The following is an 11,322-nucleotide window of genomic DNA, read 5'->3' as shown; positions in this document are numbered from 1 at the left end:
TCCCGCCCCAAAATGGGCTAATGCATTATTCATATTCACTATTATGTCTACTACTACTACTAATAATTAATATTCACAACAAGTTGTTTATGTTGTAATGTACACCAATCAGCTATAGCGATCAATGCTCCATATCTCTATGAATATCAGTCAAATGTATATGATTTGAATTGTGAATTCTGTTTTTTAAAATACATTAATATAGAAAGACTGAGAATATTATTGCACAGTCTAGTATTGATTGTGCAATCAAGTGTAGTGAGTATAGTGACACTATATCGTCAATGACTTAAGTATTTATTTCTGCGTTGAAATGATTCCCGTTCAGTGGCAGTTTTCACAGCCTTGTTTCTCTTTTACACGAGTCTGGAATGTTTATCACGCTGGAAATTAAGTTCAAACCCGATGTCAGCATATAAAGGGCCGGATTTACCGCCCCCCCCCCCAAGAAGGGGGAGCTTCTGTCTGAGCAGAAGCTCTCAATGTTTTAACCATAATTATAAATGTACAATAACTAAACATGAATCTCACTTGAATTGGATTGCAATACTTTACAATTTCAAATCATAATATATATATATTTATATATATATATATATTTTTTTTAGGGCCCCCCCCTGTCGGGGCCCCCAGGCTGTAGCCCACCCTAGTAAGTCTGCCTTTCACAGTGTCGAAACTGTAGAGTGTAAATGTGCTAATTGAACTCATTATTTAACATTGAACTGTATCTCTCCTCAAATGTGCACTGTAACTCATTATTTAAACATTGAACTGTATCTCTCCTCAGGTGTGCACTGTAACTCATTATTTAACATTGAACTGTATCTCTCCTCAGGTGTGCACTGTAACTCATTATTTAACATTGAACTGTATCTCTCCTCAGGTGTGCACTGTAACTCATTATTTAACATTGAACTGTATCTCTCCTCAGGTGTGCACTGTAACTCATTATTTAACATTGAACTGTGTCTCTCCTCAGGTGTGCACTGTAACTCATTATTTAAACATTGAACTGTGTCTCTCCTCAGGTGTGCACTGTAACTCATTATTTAAACATTGAACTGTGTCTCTCCTCAGGTGTGCACTGTAACTCATTATTTAAACATTGAACTGTGTCTCTCCTCAGGTGTGCCTCTGCACTGTAACTCATTATTTAAACATTGAACTGAATGTCTCCTCAGGTGTGCACTGTAACTCATTATTTAAACATTGAACTGTGTCTCTCCTCAGGTGTGCCTCTGCACTGTAACTCATTATTTAAACATTGAACTGTATGTCTCCTCAGGTGTGCACTGTAACTCATTATTTAAACATTGAACTTTATCTCTCCTCAGGTGTGCCTCTGCACTGTAACTCATTATTTAAACATTGAACTGTATCTCTCCTCAGGTGTGCACTGTAACTCATTATTTAACATTGAACTGTGTCTCTCCTCAGGTGTGCACTGTAACTCATTATTTAACATTGAACTGTGTCTCTCCTCAGGTGTGCACTGTAACTCATTATTTAACATTGAACTGTGTCTCTCCTCAGGTGTGCACTGTAACTCATTATTTAACATTGAACTGTGTCTCTCCTCAGGTGTGCACTGTAACTCATTATTTAACATTGAACTGTGTCTCTCCTCAGGTGTGCACTGTAACTCATTATTTAACATTGAACTGTGTCTCTCCTCAGGTGTGCCCTCTCCCCTGTGACGCCATAAATGGAACGCAGTGTTTCGCAGCTCTGGGGGGAACCGTTGAGATACGACTGGTGGAGAGCATTGAGACAGAACGTGAACATGCATACACTCATTGTATGCATGATGACGTTGCTCAATGCAAAATAAAACAGTTCAAACTGGTAAAAGTAAAAAATAAAACAAAAGTATTTAACATAAAAAAGAAGTTTATCCCCGCTACAACATACGAAAACAGAACATACTTTCATGACAGTAATGGAACGTTTGGGATGCGTGACGTCACAAAGAGTGATGAAGGTCACTATGACCTTGACATCACCTCGGATGGAACGCCCATCGAAATGAAACACCTCCATCTGTCTGTTCAAGGTAAAGTGTTACAAAGTACAACGGATATGTAATACAATTGATAAAAAATCACACCCGTGTGAACTGAGTGGTGCAACTCCCCCCCCCCCCCCCCCCCCCCCACCTATCTCTCTCTCTCTCTCTCTCTCTCTCTCTCTCTCTCTCTCTCTCTCTCTCTCTCTCTCTCATATTAGCAGGCAACACTGCAGCACTATCACTCTCTCTGTTTCTGGCGCCCCCTACTGGTACTAATAAGTCATATACTGGTGCTCATTAACGTCACATGCATGGGTGAACACATAGGTGTACACTGACATTGCTGGTTGTAGGAGTGGTTGCACCACTCAAAAAATATATAATATAAAGTGTTCAGCTCTGAGAGACAACATCTGGAACTATATATACTGCAGTTTCATGTCAAATGCAGCTTTAATTATTCATGTATTTTCCACTTCAGAATTAAAATACATTCATTAATATTTAATTTAAATTCATAAAAATAAATTTGAATGATAAAAAATACATTTATATTAAATACATATTATATTATTGTTTACATTATACAGTTGTTTCCCCTGGACTAGAGAGACTTGAAGAAATGTGAATAGAATGGTTTAACCCATTCTGAACGGGAACCCATTTTGGTGTTAGCATCATGTTATGCTTTAGCATATTGAAAAATAGCAGATCTACAAGCTCGTAGCGCGCCACCGAGTGGCGCGCTACGAGCTTGTAGGTCTGCTATTTTTAGAAAAATCGAAGAACAACTGACATTTTTTTAGAATCTGATCTCAGGTCAGAATGGGTTAAACAGACCAGTGTGTGTCCAGTGGAAACCTCGTATGAATCTGATCTCAGGTCAGAATGCGTTAATGCAGCACTAACACTAACATAAAAAGTCTAAATAAGTCACGCAGCAAACGTGTTACCGGTATATGGTAACATACATACAGTAAGTCTGACCATTTTCTTGCCTTTCACTGTGTGTTTTGACTGTGTGTCCTCCAGCTCCAGTGACCTCTCCTACGCTGTCCTCTGAGTGTCTGTCCCATGAAGGCCGGATGAGCCTGTCCTGCTCCTGTGACGGGGACAGTGTCCAGTACAACTGGACTCTGGACGGACAACCTCTGACAGACAACCAACTCTTCTCTGGAGGAAGTCAGGACGCCCAGAACATCACTCTGACAGAGGTTAGTATAGTAGTTAATCCATTCAGATCATCACCCTGACCTCGTATGAATCTGACCTCAGGTCTGAATGGGTTAATAACCAGGCTAATAACCTTTCCTCTGACACAGGATCTCTCTGGACTCCTGATGTGTGTCGTCAGCAACAATGTCAGCCGTGCTGCTGCTACGAAGAACATCACTGCCTGTCCCGGTGAGACTGAATATGATTGTAAATGATACTGAGGAACATGGCAGTAATGTATAATGACCATAATGTGTTCTGCTTTAAGTTGGGTTTAGTGGGTTATTCAGGGTCATCCCTATGTTCCCCAGGTTCTATGTTCCCCACTTACCTTATGGGTTTAGGGTTAGCGTTAGGTTTCTGGTTTAAGGACGTCAGTGTTTTGTACTATACAATTGTAGTACAGAACAAATAAGGTTTGTTTTTGCCATCTTTGTGGAAGAGTGAGCAATCGTTTATTTTATGCCAGCGTTAATTTTTAGTTGGCTAAGACTAGATAGTTTAAGTATAGCCTAGGCAGGCCTAAAGTTCAATGGATTGTTCTGATTTAGACTGAGCTTAAATCAGAATTTGCTACTAAAAGGAACACTAAGACTAAGTTGATAAAATACTTTTAGTCTTACTAGAATTACTAAAATTACTATAGGTTAGGTTCTGGTTTAGGTTTAGGTTTATTCTAAGTGGGGAACAAAGAATCTTTTTTGCATGGTGGGGAACATAGAACCTGGGGAACATAGAACGTGCTACGAGCTTGTAGATCTTCTTTTTTTCTTTTAAAAGTCGTACGAATGCGAACGATTTTAACTCAAGTCTTCGCTTCTAAGGGGGTCCTTCCTTGGCACAACATATATTCAGATGGGGGGGGGGGGGGGGTCGGCCAAATATACATAATAATTCTATAGGGGTCCTTGACATGAAATATAGTTGAGAACCACTGACACAGAAACGTGGGTTTTTTTCAAGAAAACTGTCAGGATTTTGAAGACATTATTCGTATAGAATCGTCGTCATGCGCAGGTCTAAATATATACGGTAGTTTCCGTTGTTGTTGTCTGTTAGCGTTCAAATACATCAACTGTTCTGTCTGTTAGGGTTCAAATACATCAACTGTTCTGTCTGTTAGGTTCAAATACATCAACTGTTCTGTCTGTTAGGGTTCAAATACATCAACTGTTCTGTCTGTTAGGTTCAAATACATCAACTGTTCTGTCTGTTAGGGTTCAAATACATCAACTGTTCTGTCTGTTAGGGTTCAAATACATCAACTGTTCTGTCTGTTAGGGTTCAAATACATCAACTGTTCTGTCTGTTAGGGTTCAAATACATCAACTGTTCTGTCTGTTAGGGTTCAAATACATCAACTGTTCTGTCTGTTAGGGTTCAAATACATCAACTGTTCTGTCTGTTAGGGTTCAAATACATCAACTGTTCTGTCTGTTAGGGTTCAAATACATCACTGTTCTGTCTGTTAGGGTTCAAATACATCAACTGTTCTGTCTGTTAGGGTTCAAATACATCAACTGTTCTGTCTGTTAGGGTTCAAATACATCAACTGTTCTGTCTGTTAGGGTTCAAATACATCAACTGTTCTGTCTGTTAGGGTTCAAATACATCGACTGTTCTGTCTGTTAGCGTTCAAATACATCAACTGTTCTGTCTGTTAGGGTTCAAATACATCAACTGTTCTGTCTGTTAGGGTTCAAATACATCAACTGTTCTGTCTGTTAGCGTTCAAATACATCAACTGTTCTGTCTGTTAGGGTTCAAATACATCAACTGTTCTGTCTGTTAGGGTTCAAATACATCGACTGTTCTGTCTGTTAGGGTTCAAATACATCGACTGTTCTGTCTGCAACTGCTTGGACTCCAACGGGACACGCGAATGGGTAAACGACACCACCTCCTGTCCCCCTCTGACGACGACAGCACCACCAACCACCACCACACCAACAACAACACCATCACCCTCCATCGCACCCGGTGAGAGTTCCAGCCTGAATGCCCCTTCCTCCTTTAGCTCCTCCTCCTCCTCCTCCTCCTCCTCCTCCTCGCACATCGTCCTAACCTCCTCCAATCAGGCCACCGCTCAGGAGACCAGCCCCGCCCCTCATCTCATGGCAGCTCATTGGTTCACTAGTAAGTTCTGAAAGCGCGCGCGTCACTTAATCATTACCGTTATACTCATTATCACCAGTAAGACGCGTTGACGCGGGAAGCGAACGCAGCTATTGTGGCAGTCTGACACACACACACACACACACAAAATGTTACTGTATATGTGGACCTGGCCCCTTTTGTGCCCATATATGGAGCTGAGTGATTTGTTTGTGATTGATGCAACACACTCCATATTTGGATACAGCGGGACAGACACACAGACAGACACACAGACATGATCTGCTAGGTCTCATAGTAAGTGCTCACTGCGTTCGCAATGACTATACTTTCGCTGTGTTCTGCTTATAGTGGTTCCAGTGGCGTGCACAGATAGACACTAGAGGGGGTGCTAGAGCACACCCCCTGCCATTTTGGCAATTTTGCTCTTTAAAAAAAACAAAAACATGGTGACATTGATCAAATCTTGATCAAAAAAACGCTTCTCCTATATTATTTAGGCCCCCCCCCACAATCTAAAGCTATGTTTCTATGTCAGTGGTTCTTCGATTAAAAAATAATTAAATAGCAGACCTACAAGCTTGTGCGCTATGAGCTTGTAGATCTGCTATTTTTCAATAGCTATAAAGCACCAAAATGGGTTCCCGCCCCCAAAATGTGCCGCACAACAAGGTGCCTTTTTTTTTCCACTTGAGCACCACCTGCCCCTCTAAATGTCTGTGCACGCCACTGAGTGCATGGTTCTGTACATTATGAGTATATAATTTCACTGTGTTCTGCTTGCATATGAGTGGTTCTGTATACTACATCATATACTTTCATTGCTGTGGAGTTCTGCTTGCATATTGTTGGTCATATACATTATGATTGATTGATTACTTTAATTTCTGTAGTGTTCTGCTATGTATGTGTGTGTGTGTGTGTGTGTGTGTGTGTGTGCACGAACACACGCACACACAAGGAGCTCAGACATTACTATGTATATTCAGCCATTTACACGTTCCACTATACAATTATTTTACTGGTTACATATTTTGATTAGTTATTAATTATTATTACAAGACATTTAGCCTACATTTAGTAGGCCTACTTTTTGTACTACATTCTGATTACCAGCCTTTTTTTTTTTTTTTTTTTTACTTAAACCCATTTTAGGTGGGAATCCCTTTTGGTGTTATAGCATCATGTTATGCTTTAGCTATTGAAAAATAGCAGATCTACAAGCTCATAGCGCGCCACCGAGTGGCGCGCTACGAGCTTGTAGGTCTGCTATTTTTTGAAAAATCGAAGAGCGACTGACTTCTAAGACATTTTTTTAGAATCTGATCTCAGGTCAGATTGAAAACTGTCAGGATGTAGAAGACATTTATAGAATCTGATCTCAGGTCAGATTGAAAACTGTCAGGATGTAGAAGACATTTATAGAATCTGATCTCAGGTCATAGAAATGGGTTAACTGAAAGGTGTGAATATACTTTTCCCCCTCACTGCAGAATTCGAGTTCCTCCCGTACATAGTTGGTTCCCTGGCAGCTCTACTGCTCCTCCTGGTGGTCGGTGTTGGAATCTACTGCTCTCAGAAGAAGAGGAAGAAATCCACTGTTGTTACAAAACCAGGTCTTTATCAAGTTTTTTTGTTTTTTTTATTTTCGACATATTCCGTTTGTTTAGGATGGTTGGGTTTATGGCCTCCGCCGCCTCCAGTAGATATTAAAATTAAAATTAAAATGCAAAAACAGCTTGCAGATCGGTCATTTTCAGCCTGCAACAAAGTGTAAAATCTGTCGTCCTCAAGGTACCGCCAACATACATTTTAGTCGACTAAATGAACTGTACATTTAGTCAACAAATAAAATCTTTTTTTTCGATATGTAGCCGACTAAAACTAGACTAACGCTAAAACATTAAATTGAGTATACAGCACACAAATTAAATTGTACCCAAAAGATTAATGGCTACATCAAAATGAGCTGTCAAAATGCAAGACTTGTTAGGGATTGGATTAGCCGTTGGACAAGCTGAGCATATTATTTATATAAATGTAAATGTCTAGGTACCCTCACAAAATCATGCAGTAATCCTGGTCTCTAACCTGCCTCCCCCTGGCCAGCCGGGGCGCCTGATGGAGGGGAAAGGAACTGGTTGGAATAACGTGTTCCTTCCACGCGCTACACTACGTCCAACCAGGGAAACTCCCCCCTGTCAGGTGTAAAGGAGCAACTTGGACACTCAGGCATGAAGGAAGCATGAGTTCAAGTCCGTTGCTCTCCCCTTGTCCCCCATATATGGGGACTAGGTTGCTCTCCCCTTGTCCCCCATATATGGGGACTAGGTTGCTCTCCCCTTGTCCCCCATATATGGGGACTAGGTTGCTCTCCCCTTGTCCCCCATATATGGGGACTAGGTTGGTCTCCTCTTGTCCCCCATATATGGGGACTAGGTTGCTCTCCCCTTGTCCCCCATATATGGGGACTAGGTTGGTGGAGGGTGTGTAGAGACCAGGATCACAGTAGATGATTGACACAGGGGTGAAAAATGGGTTACAAAATTGTGGGATAAAAAATATATAAAAATAAATAAAAAATGTAAATGTCTTCTCCACAGATGCCGCATGCCAAGATGTGACGTACGCAGACGTGACTTTTATACGGAAACCGAGTGAGTTAACGTCACATCACTTTAACACATTTTGGGGCGGGAACCCCTTTTGGTGTTTTAACTAAGCATTATGTCAGACTTTAGCTATTGAAAAATAGCAGATCTACAAGCTCATAGCACGCCACCCGAGTGAACTTGTAGGTCTGTTATTTTTTGAAAAATCGTAAAAATGCGGCTCAAATCTTTGAATATAATATATTCTTTCAGAGCGAACGTTTTTTTTCATTTCGACGTCAGGCCCAAATGGGCTGCTTTTATAAGACACGAGACCAGATTCTACAAATGTCTTTCTATATCGTGACAGTTATGTTTCTATATCAGTGGTTCTCACATAAGGACCCACATAATAATATGTAATTGGCCGGGGGACCCCCCATCTCAAAACATGTTGCTCCAGGCAGGGACGATCCCCCAGAAGCAAATATTTGCGTTAAAAGATTTGCACACATTTTCACGTTTTTTTTCCTCCAAAATTAGCAGATCTGCAAGCTCATATAGTACAGCACTCGGTGCCGTGCTATGAGCTTTTAGATCTACTATTTTTCAATAGCTAAAGTTTAAAATAATGGTTGGAGTGGTTAAAAGCCAAGGTGACATTTAATTTGTCTCAGGTCACCACCCACTGAATAACCTTTTCATACATGGCACCCCTAAATGACATTAACTTCGTGGCACCTTTTTTATGCAGAGTAATCTAGTAAGAGAGAGAGAGTGGCGACACTAGAGCTGACTCCCATTATAACCATGGAATGAGGAAGTGCTCATTCTATCTCAATGGGATAGTTCCAGTGTTTGGAACTACGTATATAGCCCACATAGGCAACCACTTTGCGGCGAGAGCGTGTTCGCCACTCTCTTACTAGATTACACGGCTTTAATCATATTCACGGTAGGACTGTACTGTATGTATAAAATACGCAGATCTTTCCCCAAAACATACAGTATGTCACGAGGAAAACCGGAGAGAATATTTGTTTCCGTTAGGAGGACATTCTGTAATAAGTCACTGTAACTTTAGCCTGGAACGCACCTATGCTTTTTATGGCATAGGCAGCTCCCGGCAGGATCCGCAGGGAGAAACTAGTAACTAAAAGTAAAAAAAATGTTGGCCAAAAAGTACCTTTTATACTGTGGTGTATATATACCTTTTATACAACCCGCCTTTGTATTGGTGAGTAGCAAAAAACGTTCTTTTTATGTTACGCTAAAAGCTGAGAGGCTGGTCTGCATTCATGCGAGCCCCGGAAGTCATCTGTAACAGAGCTCTAGATGCATTAGGGCCGATTCATACTCCTATTTCACCGTTCTGTTTCGGCGCTGTAGAGCCCAAATGATTTCGGCTCGTCAGAAGTTTTCAGTAGCACCGAAGAGTCGACTTTAGGACGGTACCCCCCCCCCCCCCCCCCCCCCCGAACCTCAAATGGCGTCACATTGTAGGCTCTACAGAGCCAAATGACGTCACATTGTAGGCTCTACAGAGCCAAATGACGTCACATTGTAGGCTCTACAGAGCCAAATGACGTCACATTGTAGGCTCTACAGAGCCGAATGACGTCACATTGTAGGCTCTACAGAGCCAAATGACGTCACATTGTAGGCTCTACAGAGCCGAATGACGTCACATTGTAGGCTCTACAGAGCCAAATGACGTCACATTGTAGGCTCTACAGAGCCAAATGACGTCACATTGTAGGCTCTACAGAGCCAAATGACGTCACATTGTAGGCTCTACAGAGCCAAATGACGTCACATTGTAGGCTCTACAGAGCCAAATGACGTCACATTGTAGGCTCTACAGAGCCAAATGACGTCACATTGTAGGCTCTACAGAGCCAAATGACGTCACATTGTAGGCTCTACAGAGCCAAATGACGAGCTACATGGACCAGAGCTATAGCACGTGTGTCCTCTGCTCTCCAGGCAGCGGTGGCCCAACGGTTTGCACGGAGCGCGGTCTTGATATCGGAAAGGTCGCTATATAGTTCGTATCCCCGGACCGGCACGTTAAAGAATTACCACCGCTGAAGTGCCCTTTGAGCAAGGCATATTGAACCCCCTACCATGAAATGTTCTACGAGCAGGGCCTGGCTGTAAACAAGTTCTTGAGCTATTAGTCCAGTTACCCTGCAGGGTAAACATAGTGCCTTTCCTTTCCTTTTCCACAGACACAGCTGCTGCTGCTGGTTCTGCTGGTGGTTCTGGTGGTGCTGCTGGTGGTTCTGCTGCTGCTGCTGACGACGATGTGACCTACGCTGACGTCAGAGCCTTCCAGAGGAAGAGCAAGAAGTGGAGCGCCGAGAAGGAGGTGCAGTACGGCCAGCTGATGAAGGTGGTGAAGACGACGGCGGCGGACAGCGTAGAGTACGGAGAGGTCAAGGTGTCTCCGGGAGCGGCTGGGTCCTCCCAGGACTCTGCTGACCGCCGGCCCACGGAAGACGAGTCCTGTGTCTACTCCAAGGTCAAGGTGTCTCCGGGAGCGGACGACTGTGTCTACTCCAAGGTCAAGGTGTCGGGAGCAGACGACTGTGTCTACTCCAAGGTCAAGGTGTCTCCGGGAGCGGACGACTGTGTCTACTCCAAGGTCAAGGTGTCTCCGGGAGCAGACGACTGTGTCTAGCTGTGAGCGGTGATGTTCAACACGGTGATAGCACGCACGGGGGTGGGGCTGATATGGTTCCTCCCTCGCATTCGGTACACAGAGTGACGTATAGAGGGTGCGCTGTGACTGGCCAGTCGCTGTGACCGACAGCCTACACCTAAACCTATATATAACCCTAACCTTAACCTCAGTAAAACTATACCTAAACCTATAACCCTAACCTTAACCTCAGTAAAACTATACCTAAACCTAACCCTAACCTTAACCTCAGTAAAACTATACCTAAACCTAACCTCAGTAAACTATACCTAAACCTATCCTCAGTAAAACTATAACGCAGTGGCTGGGGGGCGTTTCCAAGAACCCGAATGCGAGGAAGGAACCTTATTGGCACGTGGTGGGGCAGCTTAACCCATTCTGACCTGAGATCAGATTCATACAAGGTTTCCACTTGACACACACACTGGTCTGATGAACCCATTCTGACCTGTGATCAGCTTAAAGCAACCCATTTAGGCCTGACGTCGAAATTAAAAAAATAATAATGTCTTTCTAAATCATGACAGTTTTCTGAAATACCTCATGTTTCCAAATTTGCGCCACGATTTTTCCAAAAAATAGCAGACCTACAAGCTCGTAGCGCGCCACTCGGTGGCGCGCTATGAGCTTGTAGATCTGCTATTTTTCAATAGCTAAATTATAACGATGATGCTATAACACCAAAAGGG

General features: G+C 42.6%; 1 protein-coding gene across 3 annotated transcripts; it reads left to right on the top strand.

The window, feature by feature from the left end:
* Positions 1-1,929: 1,929 nt before the first annotated feature.
* Positions 1,930-11,046, top strand: LOC308321640 (uncharacterized protein). Of its 3 annotated transcripts, XM_080772649.1 has the most exons (8): positions 1,930-2,053; positions 3,041-3,222; positions 3,331-3,412; positions 5,048-5,359; positions 6,832-6,954; positions 7,942-7,995; positions 10,161-10,459; positions 10,502-11,046. In XM_080772649.1, exons 1-8 carry the CDS (start codon positions 1,954-1,956, stop codon positions 10,610-10,612), a joined length of 1,263 nt encoding a protein of 420 aa, XP_080628775.1. In that variant the 5' UTR covers positions 1,930-1,953; the 3' UTR covers positions 10,613-11,046. The 3 variants fall into 3 exon arrangements, with proteins under 3 accessions (XP_080628775.1, XP_080628776.1, XP_080628774.1); XM_080772650.1 differs by having other exon boundaries at positions 5,048-5,203; positions 10,161-11,046; XM_080772648.1 differs by having other exon boundaries at positions 10,161-11,046.
* The last annotated feature ends 276 nt before the right edge of the window (positions 11,047-11,322 follow it).

The sequence above is a fragment of the Protomyctophum bolini genome (genome assembly GCF_963924005.1).
Source record: "Protomyctophum bolini genome assembly, chromosome: 9".
In the NCBI taxonomy this organism is placed as follows: domain Eukaryota; kingdom Metazoa; phylum Chordata; class Actinopteri; order Myctophiformes; family Myctophidae; genus Protomyctophum; species Protomyctophum bolini.
The sequence above is the reverse complement of the archived record's forward strand: the minus strand, read 5'-3'. Positions and strand labels throughout refer to the sequence as shown.